This window comes from Taudactylus pleione, unplaced genomic scaffold (assembly GCF_031769625.1).
Source record: "Taudactylus pleione unplaced genomic scaffold, aTauple2 ptg000015l, whole genome shotgun sequence".
Classification (NCBI taxonomy): domain Eukaryota; kingdom Metazoa; phylum Chordata; class Amphibia; order Anura; family Myobatrachidae; genus Taudactylus; species Taudactylus pleione.
In genome coordinates, this window is record NW_028284417.1 from 32,143,469 (window position 1) to 32,162,532 (window position 19,064).

The 19,064-nt window shown below is 43.8% G+C and overlaps 1 protein-coding gene across 1 annotated transcript in view; it reads right to left on the bottom strand.

Annotated features, from left to right (window-relative positions):
• The window catches only part of MMS22L (MMS22 like, DNA repair protein), a 134,666-nt gene that overhangs the window by 52,562 nt on the left and 63,040 nt on the right, over nucleotides 1–19,064 (bottom strand). The window contains exons 12-13 of the mRNA XM_088472142.1: nucleotides 10,048–10,274; nucleotides 8,176–8,685 (exon numbers count right to left, since the gene is read on the bottom strand). Coding sequence (XP_088328268.1) covers nucleotides 8,176–8,685; nucleotides 10,048–10,274 — 737 coding nt within the window. The remainder of the gene's footprint in view (nucleotides 1–8,175; nucleotides 8,686–10,047; nucleotides 10,275–19,064) is intronic.

Here is a 19,064-nt window from a genome sequence, read left to right on the forward strand (position 1 = left end):
GAATTCTATTAGAAAATGGTTTATTAACCAGTATCTACCACCAGAGTGACAGTAATTGTAAGATTAAATTAGAAGCAAGTTCCACTGGAACCTTATGAACTAATACAATGCAGGTTTATTCGGCAGGAAACTGCTCACGCCCTATAAAAAGGCGGTTGTAAAAACTAGCGAGGTTTCCTCCATTATTAAACGTATGTATGGAGAAAAACTTCACACTTAAATTAATACCACCTTGGACTTTTTAGGTCTAGGGTAACAGGAACCCTCATTCACTTACAGAGAGTCTGATAAGAAGTTCACCCAGTGTGTCAATAGCTGAAATAGCCAAAGACCGGTTTTGTACCATATTCTTCTTGACAGCACTCCCTTGTGGGTTAAACTAGTGAGGAGCTCATCTGACAGACCAGGGCTAGGTCAATCCTTGAAAAAGAATGATAGTTATGAGAGAAACAAGATCATTTGACATACTCTGGTATGTTTTACTTTCCAAGCATAAACATAGCCTAGATCTCGCACAAACATAGCAAAAATGCCTCCGCTACGCAACGGTGGGTTAGAGGATACCCGCCACCTATCCAAGATCAAATAATACATTATTAAAGTCTCCCAGGCACAAAATAGGCGAAGTAGCGGATTGGATTACAAATCTAGCAGCTCTTTGTAATATGTCATGGAAAAATGGTGGAGGGACATAGACTGCCAAAATAAGTAGGGGAGCGGAATGAACTGTAGAGTATAGAAAATCATTTCTCTCACCGGGATCAGTTTGAACAGAAGTCAAGGGAAAAAGTGTTCTGCATTTTTAACGACTTAAGTGACGATTTTTCCAGCAAAACCAGTCAGAAACTGCCAGGTCCGCAGGAGTGTGTATACCAAATATTCTCTTAAAAAAACACAGCGGAGCGGTGTAGTCGCACCTTGTCACCTGACGCACAACTGGCTGCATTCGCATCCCATACGACCGAAACAACTCGGGAAGATAACATAAGCCTAGCCAATCCAAGGTTTTTTTTTTAAGTGAAAGGAGTTTACCTCCAGTGAAATGGGTTTCAATAAGGCAGGGAATATCAGGACCATAATGTCTAGGTTGTTTGAGGACTAAAGAACTCTTGAGCTTGTCAGTAACATCCGAACGTCCTCGTAAGTACCTTAATCATACCACTATGATAAGTAGAGGCAGCAGGATCTTTGAGTCAGAACATGTTACAAGCGCCTCCACCCACAGAAAGTGACAATCGTCAGGATCACAACATAAAAAAAAAAGGGTCACCATAATCTGGAAACACCAATATCAGTAAACACAAAATAATAATACATGTAGAGGGTATGTAGTCAGCATCCCGGCGTGCAAGATTCCAATGCGCTAAATACCGGCGCCGAAATCCCAACAGCATCGGGATCCCGGCACCAATATCCCGACCGCCGGAATCCAGAAGGTAAGTATCGCCAGTTAGAGGACAGTTAGGTTGCGGGGTTAGGCACTAGGGGGAGGGTTAGGATTAAGCACTGGGGAGGGAGGGTCAGGTTTAGAGTGCGGGGAGAGGGAGGTTAGGCTTAGGCACTAGGGAGGTGGTTAGGTTTAGGCACCAGGGAGGGAGGGTTAGGATAGGGGTTGGGGTTAGTCCTAGCATACTTACCTATGGGTGTCAGGGATTCAGACTGTCTGTAATCTGACCAGCGTCATCCCGACCGCCGGCAATCCATACTCCCATGTAGAGAGGCAGTGTGACCTTTAAATTAGAATTACAACAATAACCAGGACAGAAAATAAAAAGGACTCAACTCGCGATCCCATAGGGCGAGATATAGTCACCATCCCTGTGGCTGGATTGCCAGCGCTCAGAATAACGGCGCCAGGATCCTGACAGCAGTCGGAAGCTCGGCTCCAGAATACTTATGGTTAGGGGGAGAGTTAGGGTTAGGCTGCAGGAGGGGGAGGTTAATATAAAGCTGTGGGAAATGTGGGTTAGGGTTAGCCTATTTACCTTAAGGCGTCGGGATTCTGACTGTCGTGATGCTGCTGTTCGTATTCTGAACAGGCAAACAGACTGCCAGGATCCCGTATACAACATCTATAGGGCAATAGGGGCAATGAATGAAAGTAACCACCAATACAAGCGGGTTCTCTGGCAATGGTAGGTCCAGCAGTTTAAAAGATAGAATATTAACATAAGAACAGTAATGGTGCAGTAGTCAATAACAAATAGAGAACCTTAAAAAACAAACAAAAAACATGTAATTTAAGGTACCCCTGAAGTGAATCATCTAGTAGGAGTAAGTAACTCAAAAGGAGTAAACTAGTCTACAGCATACTTTTTATTAGACCATTAACAAATAACAGTCAGCCAAAATAGTTATGACTTATAGGCAGTGAATTAGGAGGAGGAGGTAGTAAAAGGGTCAGTTAACAGCTAGAAAACTTTTATAGCTTTTAAAAGTCTTTAGATGGAAATAGAATGGCATAAGGCAAGTACAAGTCCCGGTGGTGCTTAATGGGTAGAAATTGAGTTCCGTCTTTCTGGATTTCCACAGCAAAAATCAGAGAACACAGATTTTTACTCCATTGCGCGCAAACAGCCCTTTAGCACAGATCAAAGAGTCCTGGTCTTCATAGTGTAGAAATTTGGTCTTCATAGTGTAGAAATTTGTGAATAAAGGTGTGTGGTGGGGCACCAGGTGGTAAAGCCCTAGAAAGGATGCAGTGTGCCAGTTCCAGTGTAAATTGGGAAGTAAAGAAGTCACGTCCATAAGTAGCAATTAACCAGGTTTCCAAAAAGTCATCAGGATTAGATCCTACTTCCTTTTCTGGTAGGCTCAGAAATTTCACATTATTGTGTTGTAGCTGACCCTCCATGTCCAAGATTTTATTCTGAACAGAGACCATTTCAGTGACTATGGTCACAAATTAAGCCATTAACAGAGAATGAGACTTCCAAATTTGTGTCTCAGCCTCACCAACCTGCGCACAGGCACTCTGTAAATCTTGGCGTAACAAGAAAAGGCCAGACTGAACCTTCCCAAATTTTGTCAGATAGCCATTTCTCGCTGTTGGTGACAGCTTCCAATACCTATTGCAACATGACCTCCGGAGGGGCAGGTAGTCCGGGGAATTGTGATGAGGATGCGGTTAAAAAGAGGGCCCTCAACAACACCCCTTGGGAGCTTGAACGATAGAGGACATAGTGTTCCAGTTTAGCTGCAGCATTACCTGTTTTTCCATAGTGAGGGAGTAAGAATATTGTAGAGATATATACGAGTATTACTGTCAGCAAGGCAGACAAACGAAGAATGAGCAGGATAGGAGAGGTAAAGTTCCATAGTAGAAGGACAATGGTGGTGTCCGTCAGCAGACTAACCTCAATGACAGACAAAGAAGAAAGGTACCCTGTAGATAGGAGAGGCTTCTGCAGTCTACCACCGGATAGCATATGCTGGCGAATACAGTCCAAGCTATCAGCACTGCAGCCCGAAGTGGCTCTAGCGGAGATACATGGGCGGGAGACAGAGAAAGCCGCAGGAAGCGAGAAGCGCTGCTGGATCATGCCACTCTCCGGGATATTGACGCTTGATCCGGAGCTGCAGGATGGACTTGTAGGAGGATTATCTGGAGTGCCTGGGAAACTTGCTAACAACACCATTGCTGCAGTGGCTACCATATACTTTTATTTTTAGTCATATCTTTCTTATTAAACATTTTTCTTGTTTGCAGTGTTAGAAGAAGGGGGAAGTTAAGGTGGCCATACACGGCACGATATAAGTGCCGATCCGACGGATCGGCACGATATAGGTGCTATATCGTGCCGTGTATGGGCACGATATCGTACCTGATATCGTGCTGCGCGCTCCCGCGGGGTCGTACATCGCATCCCCAGGTCTTCCTGCAAAACCATCTGACCTGGGATGCGATGTACGATCCAATTCAAATGGTGGAGGGGGGAGCCGGCATATCTCCCACTTTTATCCTTTCATTTCCTAACTCTACATTCTCAAACTTAATTGTAAAGTTTAAGGCTGGCCATACACTGTGCGATGCACCGTGCAGCGCGACTGCCGATCCGTCAGCAGACGGATCGTGCTGTCACTGCGGGCATTCGCGCGGTCCACGCAGACCGCATGATCCGTCTGCTGACGGATCGGCAGTTGCACTGCACGGTGCATCGCACAGTGTATGGCCAGCCTTAAACTTTACAATTAAGTTTGAGAATGTACAGTTAAGAAATGAAAGGATAAAAGTGGGAGTTGTTCATTTGGCATATGAGAGGAAACTGGACAGAAGCTACGAAACAGATTAAAAGTGATCAGTCTCGGCTGAATGCAAACTCGTTGGATAAGTCTTAAAAATGTTTTATATTTCAATGTTTACATGGGGCACTGCTTTTATCATGCTTTAGAAGACATACTTCTGCTACATAAGGTGGTGCAAAAAGAAAAAACAGTACTGAAACATCTTTGCATTCAGTTTAGTAAATTTATGGTCAAGAGGTTTCAAAAAGAAGTAAACTTTAATAATAACTAAATGCATTTCAAAGTATAATAGATATCTATCTAAACACGTAATAGGAAAGTGCACCCACTTTAAAATCTGCATTTGCATATACATATCTCTACATTCTTAATCATCTAGTCTAACCTCCTGTGATAAAGGATAAAAAGATTATTCTACATAAAAAAGATAAAAAATAAGCGTCATTTGTCACGAGTCTTGGTAAGACTAGACTACTTATTTGTGTCCATATGTGCAAAAACTAACAGAAAAATTTGAAAGAGGGTGCAACTTAATTGTGTGTGCAGTATTTTTTTACACACACACACACACACACACACACACACACACACACACACACACACACACACAGTCATTTACTGTGTGGACCAATTTACAGACTTTATTTCATCTCTAGGTAAAGAAATAAATCACTTTTGCAGAGGGGATGTTACAGGGCTAATTGCTTTCATTGCACAGCGGTATGTTATTAAGAAGAACTTAAACAATCTGAAGCACCTCTCTATCAAACAAACCAGCAAGAAGCAGAAGAGACTGTGTCAACGGCTGCTCTGCACTGCCGAGTAGTTAGCAGCCGGCTTTAGACTACTGTCATTATAAAAGCAAGATGACACTGTTCTCTAATCCAGCCAAAGCTGATAAGTACCATCAACCTGTCACTTCCTACACTTCAAAATTCTTCCATCTCAGCTTCAAAGAGTTTTTACATTTCGATTTCTTTTTCTGGCAGCCTCTCATTCTCCCACGGTGCTCTAATGCAGCATTTGCACACCAGGGTGACTCCCCACCTGAATAGCAGGTCATCCCCTGCTCACTGAGCTCATCTGTGGCCCATGTGCTAGGCAATTTAGATCCAATCAGCCCTTATTTAGCTCAAGAGTAATGAGCAGCATAGTGACACAGAGTTAAGCCTGACCCTCAGGACACTGCTCATCAAGCAGTAAAACTGTGACAAAATCATTCATCTTCTACCCGCTGGCAAGAAATAATACTCACATTCTCTGTATTACTTTTCAAGATACAAAAAAATGCTGCTGAATTTTCATGATGTGAGACATTAATTTGCAGAGAGCTGAATTCCCTTAAACCCCCTACTGCTATGTTCTCACCAGGGGAAATAGGCCTTAGGAGACTGAAATGGAATAAGGAAAATTGCTCCAGCTTTCTTTTCATTTTAAATAAGTCTTGCATGTTACATCCCGAAAACACAGAGAATATACTAAGGAAATTAGAAACTCTTATCATTTATAACAGCAATATCACAGGTGGAAATTTATAGGGGACAAAAGGGAGAAGTACAAATCACATACCAAAATAAAATATGCACACAGGGGATCACATCCATTGTTGTGGTGATCTCCAAATTGAATACATTCATTGTTTTTATATGGGACACAGTCACCTTGAGAACACAATATGCATCATTAAATTCAAAATGCATGTTAGCTTGGCAGTTTCACGATTACAGTACTTATATGCTGCCAACACAAGCCCAGTGCCAATCCTATGAAAATGTGCGATAGCAGTGCCACGCCACCTACATATATATATTATTGGAGCAATAGGCAAGTACAGTATTATCAATCACCAATACTCCTTTTTGGGTTGAATCTTTAACGTCACAAAACTTCTAATGAATAGATTTTGTTTAATAAACATGCAATTCACTCCACAATATGGTTCTCCACTTATGGTCTCCATCTGCAGATTTGTTGAATAGATTAATGGAATAGAGGTTCCAAAGCTGTGGACATTGTGTTAATGAAATCTGAAGACAATGTCCTTTTTCTATCCAAAATATACTTTATTGTTCTATGGAGAGTGGTTAAGAGTGTTTTGGATAAATTGAAAGCTTTATCCAAAATTAATCTAAATTATTAAGATGATTATTCTACCAAAACAATGGTGAAAATTGCCAGACGGGTATTTTTTTTATCAAACGTTTTACTTGGTTGCATCACTTCACAGGATACTTTGGCCACTGTCCCGATGTAGTCTATTTAATTGCAACAATTAGAAGGAGCAGAATTACAAGCTCAGCTCATAATCAGACATTCAACTTTATAGATAAATGCTCTCTTTTCTGAGTCACCAATACTTTTGGAATTAATTTTTGAAAAAAACAAACTTATTGGTTATTTCCTCAACTAACTTTTTGTATCCTATAAGCTTAATTTTCATAGCAATGCAGATGCATGTGTATATAGTATACTTCCAATATTATTAGCATTTGCATAGCGCCAGCATATTCCACAGCGCTGTACAAGATTGACAAACTCACAAAAATGCTGTTGGAAACACCGTTCAGGTGGAAAAACCAGTACCCAGTTTCTTCATTCTGCAAGAGTATACCTCTTACCTGATTAGTATACGTATGTACCCATTTTATTTTTTTCCCCTTTTAAAACTACTGTTGAGCTATTTGTGCCCACATGCTCCCTAATTCACTTTTTAATAGACTTTTCCTTATTAATATCAAGGATATTTGACAAATTAATGCAATTGTTTATAAAGAAAAAAAAAAAAAAAAAGGAGGTGGAGAAGTATTATTACTAATGTGGTCACCTCTATCTAACAGAGCACACACAATTTATGAGGTACATTTGTGTCCTCACACATCTAGCCTCAATACAAGCACGAGATGCCTGGTGCGAGTGAGCCATCAAGTTCCATGCAACCCTTCTAGCGCTGGGCGTCTTTTTTGACAAAAATGTCTTAGTCCTAACACTAATGCTGGGTACACACATATCCAAACCACGGCAGATCAGACCACAGATCAGACTGTTTACACAATCCTACTGCAGACCTGCTCGTAGATACTACATCCAATCCTCACTAGTCCATTTTTGAAATGGAGCTGCGCCGTCTCCCACAAGGTAAGCCACCACTCGCTACCACCACCGCCTCTCTCCTTCCGCCATGCCCAACATGTCCCGCTGCCATTCCCTGCAGCAGTGGCGGACAATGCGGGATCCCACCGGATTCCGCACCGCCGTCATGCTGATAGTGTGTTGGGCTGCCGGGACTGGAGATTGGCCGCCAGCTCCGGTCTCCGCAGCCTACACACTACATTGGTCGCCTGGTCGGGTCTCCTAGGTTTTTAAGCATGTTTAAAAACCAGGAAACCCGCCAGGCAACCAGGATTGGGTCTCTGGAATGGTCGGCGGCGGGTACACACTTGTCCAATGTCGGGCAGACCCATCGGTCGGGAGTTGGATCTCCAGAAGATTGTACAAGTGTGTACCCAGCATAAGACTTAAAGGACTAATTTCATATGTGACACTTGTATATTGCATACAAAACACAATAGAACAGAGCATGGGCATGCGGCTGCTGCACATTATCACTTTGTGCGACAGTCTCTGATCTGTATACGAAGTACACATATATTCAAGTGTCACATATCAAATTAATCACGAACACGCCCGGCGCTAGCAGAGTAGCATGGGACCTTGGCGCACCTGCAGCAATGATGAGTGTGGACACAGCTGTATAGTCAGGTTTCCATGTATGTGTTGGAAAGTTGGTGAGAGCTAAGAAAAAAAAAAAACTATGAGCAAAAAATAGACAAGCTAGTGATGAAGGGAAGATACATATTACATACTACTATCTTTCTCGCTCATGATAATGGGGAAACAACAAAAGTAATGAAATGGTAAATATTGACCTACCTTAGCCTGGCATTGGCTGTTTGCAGAAAATGTAGAACTGCACTCAGCTCAGACTCTCGGCATGCTGGCAGTAACATACTGAAGCCGTCATTCAGTAGTTTCTCTTCAGAGAGTTGTAAAAAGCAGCTGGTCTCAAAAACCTCTTGAACACCATCAACATAGGTAGAAAGCAGTTTCCAATGTGTATGTTTCTGGCCATAGTCACCCTTGGACACCAAGAACTCCTTTGCTGTTTCACGGAAACTGTGAGAGACTTTTTCAGCTAGTACGCTTATGTCCATATTTTTTTCAACATAAAGTAGAATGAATGCAAAATTGCCTCTCCACACGATTGTCTGCTGTGCAGTACTCAGATTGGTGGGTACAAGAAAATGTAAAAGATCCAACACACGACTTGTCACATCTTCAGTCTCTGCTAAAGTGGCCAGTAAAAGAAAAAGGGTAAAAAAGTTCTGCAGGCCAATCTCTGTGAGTTCCTGCATCTTCCGCTGATGGAATTTAGAGTAGATTCTGTCAAAGGAGAGATCAATTATTTGAAAAATAAATATGTAATACATAGATTAGTCAAGAATAAAAATCCTTTTGCCGATTTTAGGACCACACATATAACTCAAATATTCATGTAAGGGATTTAATACACTACAGCTTTCCTAAGACATAACTAAAAAAAATTAAATATAGGGTGACTTGCCTGTATCTTTTAAAGGACCTGTAAAGAATCCTGAATTCTAAGTGAAAGTGGGGCAAATAGAACAATATGATTCAAGTCTTGGATACCCCTATATTACTTTACACTGATCTGGCCCTTATCGGTGCTCCCAATTAATGCTCCACTCATTTATAGGAGGGTACCTCTATGGCAGTTGAATCTCAAAATAGGTTTTCCAGTATCCTAGAATGTTTAGGTTATCTTTGGTGCCACTTTAAAAAGACATGCCTGTTATAAGTTATAATAGATGAATGGTTACTGATTCGGGTAAGCATTGGAAGTATTGTCATAAGCTATTACAAGTACTTCAAACTAGACAGGTGTAATTTTGTTTGCACAGAATGGTAATGCTTCTATCAAACATTATATAGAGCCACTGTCAATATTCAGATGGGTTCCTATAAACATTCCAGGAACCATATAGTACACAAGTTTGAGGCATTGCTAAAGGTATTATAGTAATAGATGTGCAAAAGCAAAACTTCCTGCAATCCTACTGAAGAATATTAGAGGAAGCCACTTATGATTTACACACATTACGATTGTTTGCACTCAGCTCATATCAGAAAAACCAATAAGATAAGTATTTAAATTTATGGTAGGACTCAGAGTACATGTATAACAAAACACAAAAATATGCTGGTTTATTTATCAAGCTGCTCAGGTTAGATATACTCCTACCCTGAATCTGTGCTATTACCTTCTGTTTTTTTATACTTTTTATATATAAAACAGAGGCAGCAGGGGGCTCCATGTGCATTGCATATATTTTGAAATGTAGCACTATCTTCGACTCCGTTTTTAGACAATAGTATGTATTAACACACAGTAAGCACCATTACAAGAACCTGTACACATAAATCTGTGAATACTGCAAGATGTATGGCCATAAATTAGCAGTTAACTTTTGTAACTATTTAATGGACTTCTCTCTAGAACTATATTTGCTTATCATTAAAAAAGTTATTTTATTTTTCTATCAAATATCGTTTAATGAGAAATTAAAGCTTGTTCTACAAAAACAAACAAACAAAAAAAAAACCTCTGAAGTGCCATGTGTTGTAGACGATAACCATGAACCAATTACAGGTACTAACGCATTACCAGAGTCTTGGAGAGTGGCAGTAAACCAGGTCCTCAGGAAATGATTAAACCATACACACCTTCCTTTAATTTGCTTCCATGGATGTGTCCCACTGCTATACTTGGCATTTTTCAGTAGGCGTGCCATGATCCGTAGGAATATCAGGTAGCTGTTATCAGACTTGTAAAGGTCAGCACTTTGTTCATCAGCACAGCAGTTTTTCACAACATCCAACATAGTAAAGGGGGTTTTATGGACACTGGCCAGAGATTTTATTCCAAGCCAGGATATATTAAACACACTGTTCTACAAAAGGAAATAAACAAACAATCTCAGTTTTGTAATAAGAAAATAATACCTACATATTTCAAGTATATAATGTGACACAAACATTTGAGGTTCTCCTAAAAAGGTATTTCTTAAAGTACTTTGTAAAAGAAAGCTCTCACAACAGTAGTGCTTCGTCAAGTGCTAAACCTATAAAGCAAGGTGTAGATTAAATGTCCATGTCCAACAATTTAACATGAAATTTATTATACTTCTGATAAAAATTATTTTCTCAGAGTCCATTGGGGGACACTGGAAACCATGGTCAACAGTAGTGCAGGCACTTTAAAACTCCATACTTTTTCCTCTATATAACACTCTGCCACAGGAAGCCAGTTGTGTTACTAACCAAGCCCCACACAACTGAAGGAACAAAAAAGGGAAGGAAGAAGCCCACTCTCCTACAACAAAACCATCAAACATGAAAAAAGTTGCATAAAATGTGGGTATTCAGTATCACTCTATGAAGTCAGGAAAAAGGATTCAACTGAAACCCAAGTGTTTATACCAGAAACCCTGACAATATGTTTGCCTATAGGGGGCGGTGGTGGGGAGGGGGGGGGGGGGGTACGGTAAGTAGAAGCATGGCAAAGCATTTTCAATCCAACACATGTTCTTTGATGTTAAACTTGCAATACCAAGGAAATGCATGTACAGATGAAACGGAATCGGTATGGAATCCCGGCTGCCGCATGGCCGGCAGTTCGATTCCCAGCAGCGGCAGCCCGACAGATCAGCAGAGCCCGGCAGGGGAAGCCCGACAGCGCTGGAAATCCTGATCGTCCCTAAGGTAAGTATAAACTAACCTAACCCCCTAACCCTCCTTAGGGGTGCCTAACCTCCCCCCCAAGTGCCCAACCCTAACCCCCCCCCTTCCCCGCTGCCTAATCCTACGTCCCCCAGGGGGGTGCCTAACCCTAACCTCCCCCCGTGGGTGCCTAACCTTAACCCCCCCCTTCCCCTAGCCTAACCCTCCCGGGGGAGTGCCTAACCCTAAGTCCCCCCCGAGTGCCCTAAACCTACCCCCCCGCGGCTGTCGATATAGAAACCATTGTAATTCCTACACCGTTCACCTGATTTGGATGTAATTACCCTCAAATTAAATCTTAAAGTCTGCAGTTAAAGCACATCTTGTTTGTTTCATTTCAAAGCCATTGTGGTGGTGAATAGAGGCCAAAACATGAAAATTCTGTCAATGTCCCAATATTTATGCACCTGACTAGTGTTCTGCTCTACTGAAAGCATGACAAAAAACTCAAGCGATCTACCTAACATTTATTTACTTGGACACTAGCCAATCCCTCATGTGGGCATCATAAAGAATAAAAAAAAATCCACCCTCTTCGCACACAATACCAGTCCCATGATGAAAGGTCTTCAAAGTCCAGACAACATTCAGAGAACAAAGAGCCCTCTTCCTCCAGAGACCTACCACCATCTTATCTGCGAAGATGGATGTTGAGATGGAACTTGAAGATCACTTTGGGTAGGTTAAATAACATCCTTGTACTCATTAAAATAGGAAAAAGGGATACAGAGGCCAACAAAACAGACTCCAGTTTTAAACCCCTCCTTGCTATTAACAGACAAAATAAGGGGATTTTTGGTTACGTACCGCTGAATCCTTTTCTTTGAATCAGGCTGGGGGACACTGGACCATGGGGTTGTAGATGGGACTGCAAGGAGCTGGCACTTAACAAAACTAACTTTAACCCAAGCTACTCCCCTCTGCAACCCCATGACTGCAGTACAACTTCAAAAGTGCCTGGTAAGGAGAAGCAGTAACTCCGTCATGACAATGATCAAATTAAAAGTACAGCCGGGACTGAAGTTGTCAAAATTACCAAGCAACACGACTGAGCGTGAGGGAAGGAACGCAGTGTCCCCTAGCCTGTTTCAGAGAAAAGGATTTAACGGTAAGTAACCAAAAATCCCCTTTTCTCCTTCATCAAGGCTGGGGGACACTGGACCATGCAAATTTTTGGCCGCGCTCGACGTCAGAGATGCCTCCACGTTCCTATTTGGCCAGGGCACCACTCTCTCCTCAGGTTCACAATCAGACAGGCGCACTTCAAGTTCCAGGCCCTGCCATTTGGCTTGGCAACAGCCCCACGCGTCTTCACAAGCGGGGGACACTGGGCCATGGGATGTTCGAAAGTCGCCCCCAGGGGAGGGAACGCTCAGGTTGCCTAACCGGAGAACTGTATGCCCAAAGTGGGTGTCGCCGGAGGCAAAAACATGAAACCTGTAAAAACGTTCAAACGTGTGGACAAAGGACCAGGTGGTTGGACAACAGACCTGTTCAGCCGAGGCACCGTGGCGCACCGCATCGGAATAGGCTAGAGATATGACAGAGCGGAGCCATTTTGCAATGGTCTGCTTTGTGGCCAGCCAGCCACATTTCTGGGCGTCGTAGAGAACCAGAAGGGAGTCCGTACGATGTAGGGCAGAAGTTCTGTCCAAGTAGATCCACAGGGCCCGGAAGACTTCCAACAGTGACAGATCTTCCCTGACCCGGGAAGTTTCCAATGGAGAAAACACAGGAAAGTCAATCTCCTGGTTTAGGTGGAATGCCGAATCAACCTTTGGTTGGAATGAAGGAACTGTTCAGAGAACAGCCCGATCGTCGTGGAAGATGAGGAACAGTGGCTTGCAAGACAAAGCCCCCAACTCAGAGACCCGCCGAGCAGAGACAATGGCCATAAGGAAAACCAATTTCCATGTGACAAATCTAAGGTCCACGGAGTCCAAAGGCTCAAAGGGAGCCTGCTTGAGAGCAGATAGGACCAAGGTCAAATCCCACGGCGCCCCTGGCGGCTATAACGGAGGTTGAACCCGCAAACCTCCCTGAAGGAAAGCTAACTGTCTCGGAAGGCGGAACTGGGATGTATGAACTCCGCTCCGTTCACACCACAAGATGTAGGTTTTGTAGACCCTGTGGTACTTGCGCGAGAAAACCGGTTTCCGAGCCCGCAACATAGTCCGGACCACGGAAGGGGAAAACCCCTTAGCTTTTAAGAGCTCTGTCTCAACAACCAGGCCTTTAAAGCCAACCGAGGAAGGTCCTTGTGCCGGAACGGACCCTACACGAGTAGATCTGGTCGAGGCGGAAAAGGCCAACCGGGACCTACGGCCAGCTTGAGGACCGTGGCGAACCACGACCTATGCGGCCAGTTTGGAGCCACGAGGATCACCAAAGAACTAAAGAAAAAATATGGTGCGCTTACTGTTCAATTACTGTCTAATGTAAACACCTGCAGCTGACACCAGAGGGATTCCTGCAATCATCCCTCACACAAAAATAGACGAGAGGTGGTGTCTGCGCTGGTGTTATTACACAAGCCACAAATCTGATGTATGTAAATACAAAAAATTAATTTATTAAACATATATGAACTGCAGTTCAAGAATATTAAAATTTACACACATACATGGCAATATGATAAATAAGCAATTGGCAGGCTTATAACCAATAAAGCAGATAAAAAAACAATTTGCATTGGTAACTGACTGTAAATAATGTAACCAAATAGTCTCAATATCCAACTTATGCCATTTGGGCAAATCTATATAATGAAAGTTGCATTAGACTGAATTGGAATATGAACTATTGTGAGTGGAGACAATCTAAATGGATGATCTAACCTTCTGTGATATATTGTGAAAGGATTTGAGCTGGTAGGTATAGATGCACAATAAGTTGCAATATCACATTGAAATAGTCACCATACGTTGGAATGAGCTCCTGCCGGAGTGTGAAGAAAAAAAGGATAGGATACTTGTCCAGTAACACGGAGGCTCTCTAATCCCAACTGCAAACGTCCTTCTCCGTTGTGGGTTCCCAAGGAATAATAGCACCAGCAGTGTTGTGAAGCTGGGTCACGCCGCACCAGCAGCTCCTGGCCACACTGGGGTGGAGGTGCAGGGGTCCATGTGAGGAGCAGTGTGGGCAAAAGTCCTGGACTGGGCACAGTAATGCAAGCTGTTCAGCAAGTGTGCAATAATGACGGCAGTTCACTGGATCCTTGACGCGTTTCTCTCCTATACAGGGGTTTTATCAAAAGGCAAATGGCACCATTTGCCTTTTGTATGTGTCAATTTTAATATTCTTGAACTGCAGATCATATTATAAGTTTAATAAATCATTTTTTGTATTTACATATATCAGATTTGTGGCTTGTGTAATAACACCAGCGCAGGCACCTCCTCTCTCTTGACGAGGATCACCAGAACCTGTTGCTCCCTGACCCTCCGGAGTACCTGAGATAAAATGGGAATCGGAGGAAAAATATAGGCCAGATGGAAGTATCAGGGAAACGCCATCAGGTCCACTTCCGGACCAACTGCTGGAAGACCTCCGGGTGGAGACCACTCCCACAGCAGGAAGGTGGTCCTGCTGAAAAAGTCAGCCTCCCAATTTTCCATGCCCGGAATGAACACTGCCGAGAGTGCCGGAACAAAAATCTCTGCCCAAGTAAGAATGCGACATGCCTCTGCCATAGCAGCCGTGCTCTTGGTGTACCCTGATGGTTTACATATGCCACCGCCGTGGCGTTTTCTGACTGAATCTTCACTGGATGGCTGGCCAGGATGGACTGGGCTCCCCACAGCCAGATAGATGGCCTGAAGTTCCAGCACAATGATTGGTAGAACAGTCTCCGATGACGAGCAAAGACCCTGAAGACAAAAGTTCAATGTCACCGCTCCCCAACCGCTGAGACTGTAGTCACAATGACCCAGCTGGGAGTGACCAAGGAGCCGGTGATTGGAGACCAGCCACCAGCAAAGAGATTAACGAGTGATGTCCGACAAAACCAGAAGCTGAGAGGAGAAATCCTCCGTGCGATTAGTCCAATTTCGGAGAATCTCTCACTGGAAGTTTCGCGAGTGGAAACTGGCGTACTGGATGGTCTTGAAGGTAGAGACTATTGTACCCAGTAATTTCATGCACAGCCAGATGGAGGGGTGAGGCACAGATAGTACCTTCGTGACTAGATCCTGGGGGCCCAAGCAGGAAGAATCTTTGGAGAGACACGTAGGGAAGATCACCCACAGAAACATCAGGCGCTGGCAAGGCGTGAGGTGAGACTTCTCGAAGTTCAGGATCCAGCTGTGATACTGAAGCACCTGCACCATGTGATCCAGATGGATCTGCAACTGGGAAGCCGAATCTGCATTCACTAGCAAATTGTCCAAATAGGGAATGACCGTTATCCCGTCCGCGTGCAGCAGGCTCTCCATAAACTTTGTGAAGACGCGTGGGGATGTTACCAAGCCAAATGGCAGGGCCTGGAACTTGAAGTGCATCTGTCAGATTGTGAACCTGAGGAGAGAGTGATGCCCTGGCCAAATAGGAACGTGGAGGCATCTCTGACGTCGAACACGGCCAAAAATTTGCATGGTCCAGTGTCTCCCAGCCTTGATGAAGGAGAAAAGGGGATTTTTGGTTACTTACCGTTAAATCCTTTTCTCTGAAACAGGCTAGGGGACACTGCGTTCCCTCCCTCACGCTCAGTCGTGTTGCGTGGTAATTTTGACGTCGTCGGTCCCGGTGATACCGTTAATTTGGTTATTGTTGTGACAGTGTCACAGAGTTACTGCTGCTCCTTACCAGGCACTTTTGAGGAGCTTGGGTTAAAGTTAAGAGTTTTGTTAAGCGCCAGCTCCTTGCAGTCCCATCTACAACCCCATGGACCAGTGTCCTCCAGCCTTGATGAAGGAGAAAAAAGCAGTTTTGCTGGTAAGGAACTTTACTGCAGCACACACAAGGATTAATAAAGAGGATGCTAATTCGGAATAACCACCACCAAGATACCCAGAATAATCCACTTTCCCTACAAAATATTATGTTAACTTCTTGGTGAGCTCATGGTGATTCCTGATGGTTCCTGAATGTGGCCTATGACTACAGAATTGAACACAGCTCTCATTTCCACAATTAATGGCAGCTCTGTCTTTGCTGAAGTAGCACTGAAGTCAGACTGCTATCCAGCATGTAAGGCTGGCATCCCTTGGCACAATGGGAAAAATCCAAATCGTAGTGGTAATCATTGTTCTCGTCATTTAATCGCAAAGAGGAGGAACGGACAACTTTGGAGACAGTCTGATGAAGAGTCAGTTGATGATGGTGGTGTGACTGTTTACTTATATCGCACCACTATTTTACACAGAATAATGCAGAGAATACTTGTCATAGATATCAGTCCCTGCCCCTTACAGTTGAAATTTCCTACTATATGAGCGCACACATATACACTACACACAATTTTTGTCAGGTTACATTAATCTACCAGAATATTTTTGTGGGGGGACCCTGGTGAAACCCATGCAAACACTGGGAGAACATACAAACCCCACACTTACCTGACCCCTGTCGGGATACCAACCATCAGGATGCCTCTTACTTCTAGCAGCTGAGGAGCGGAGAGCCAGACTGGATCGTTTGGTGGAATGGCTATTCTGAAACTTATGCTGGGTACATATTTAACAATGTGTACCCAGCACAATCTCATTAGCAACGGGACCAGCGGGGGTCCTGGCATCGAGATGTGCATACACACTTGCCGATATTGGGAGCGACATTGCGATGTTGCCCATCGGACAGGCGATGTTGCTGACGATGAAAGGGAGCGCACATAGTCAGGGACATTGAGGGTACACACTAGACGATGTGCCCGATATGTCGTCCGTTCTGGCGGGATCGGACGACATATCGTCTAATTTGTACCGGCCATTAGTCTTTGGTGTGCTTTAACAGTGAATGGTCTCAAAAAGTACCACACTTTTGAATGCTGAGATGTGAAAATAACTAAAACTTATTTTTAATGTGGTATAAGGAAGAGGGAGAAGCTTTAATAAGGAACACACCTGGATAGCAAGGCAATTTAGGAGTAAATGAGTGACTTACATGACAGAAATCAGCATAACTTCCCAAATCACTGCAGTTTCAATAATCACTGCAGAACAGAAGAAGTCTCTGCAGACTAACATTGGAGAGCATGGCATCTGAAAATGTGCTTGGAGGAACTTAGTAACTGTCAGTGAAGGTGAAGTGACAGAGCTCCTACGGAAGAGCAGAGAGTCAGAGGATCAACTGCCTTCCCCCCACTGGTACAAATCAGCCTGTGCCTTCAGATCAGTGCAGTTTTAGGCACTGGAAGACATCCTGAGCGAACTTGATTAAACCACAATTTCAAATCAGAGTAGACCTCCATGGCCCTGAACTTTAAACATAGCCAAAAACCTAATCATGGTCAAACTACACCACCAGGCCAAATTTGATGGAGCTAGGGCCCTGATTCAGAGCCGGACGCTCTGACCAGAGCGCTCGCTCTGAATCAGGGCCCACCTCCATAAATATGGAGCGTCCTCCTGGACGCTCGTATAGCTGTGGGTCACCACCCACAGCATATACGAGCGTGCAGGATGATGGTCGCGATGGTCTTGACCATCGCGACCATCGCCACTGCGAGCAGAAGCCTGCAGTTGAGTTTCTCAACCGCAAGGCCAGGAGTGATTTTGGCTCTATCAGAGCCAAAATCACTCCCACTGACATCACTAGTGATGTCAGTGGGGCCGGCTTCTGACGGTAGGCGTTCCCTTGGGAACGCCTCCGTCTGGCATGCACGCCCCCGGCACGCCCACCAAAGGGGGCGTGCTGTCAATCAACATCGACAGCACGCCCCCTTTGATCAGACACTACGAGCGAAGGAAAGTCCTTCGCTCGTCGCGTCTCGCGCATGCGGAGGACGGAGCTCCCTCCGTCGTGCGCATGCGCAGGCAATCGACCCACTTGCGAGCGGACAGCCGCTCGCGAGTGGGTCTGAATCAGGGCCTAGGTACAAAACTCTGGCCCTGCATAAAGGACAAACAGTCACACACACTTTCTCGCTTATTATAAAGATATATAGTGGTGCTTCTGTGCAACCAATAGTATAACGGTCCATCATTATGTCAAAGAATGTGCTATGTGTACAATAAACTGTCCGACATCATATGCAGCTTTACACAACTTCCAATTACAAATTAAGGATTTAAAGATGTAGATATTAAAAAGGTTATTTGCGATAAACGTAACAAAAGGACAAAATGTGGTAAGAGATAATGTGGTAAATACCATACTACTCCCTTTCTAGCACCTGTGAACATAAAAATTGGATTTTTGTACTCACCGTAAATTATTATTACATGTGGGTTAGAGATCTAGGTATAGGAGCTTGGCACTGAACCAATAAAGAATGAAAAAAAAAAAAACCCTGAAACCACGCCCCCTATAGCCCCTCCCTCCTGCACATAACCTCAGTTTTGACGTTAAGCAATTCCGCATAGAGGATCTATAAAAATAACTAACAGATAAATACATTAGTAAAGGATCTATAGCCCAAAAGTATATCATCATCATAACAAGGAGGAATCGTAGATGGACTTCGAAGAAGGGATTTTACGGTGAGAACAAAAATCCAATTTCCAATATCATCCATCTGGGGAACACTGTGGTTGGCCATTACATGTCTGACTTCCAAAAACAAAATAACATATGGGGGGGGCAGCACGAAGAACCATACGCCCAAAACTGGCGTCCCCAATAGGTATGGAAACGGTAAAACTTAGTGTAGGTATGCGCACAGAGGACCAGGTTGCTGCTCTGCACAGATGCTCCACCGAGGCCCCATGGCGCACAGCCCAAGAGGAGCCAACTGCCCGGGTAGAATGGGCCCTGAGAAATCCGGAACATCAGAAGATACCAAAGCCTGACGAATGGCAGAAGTG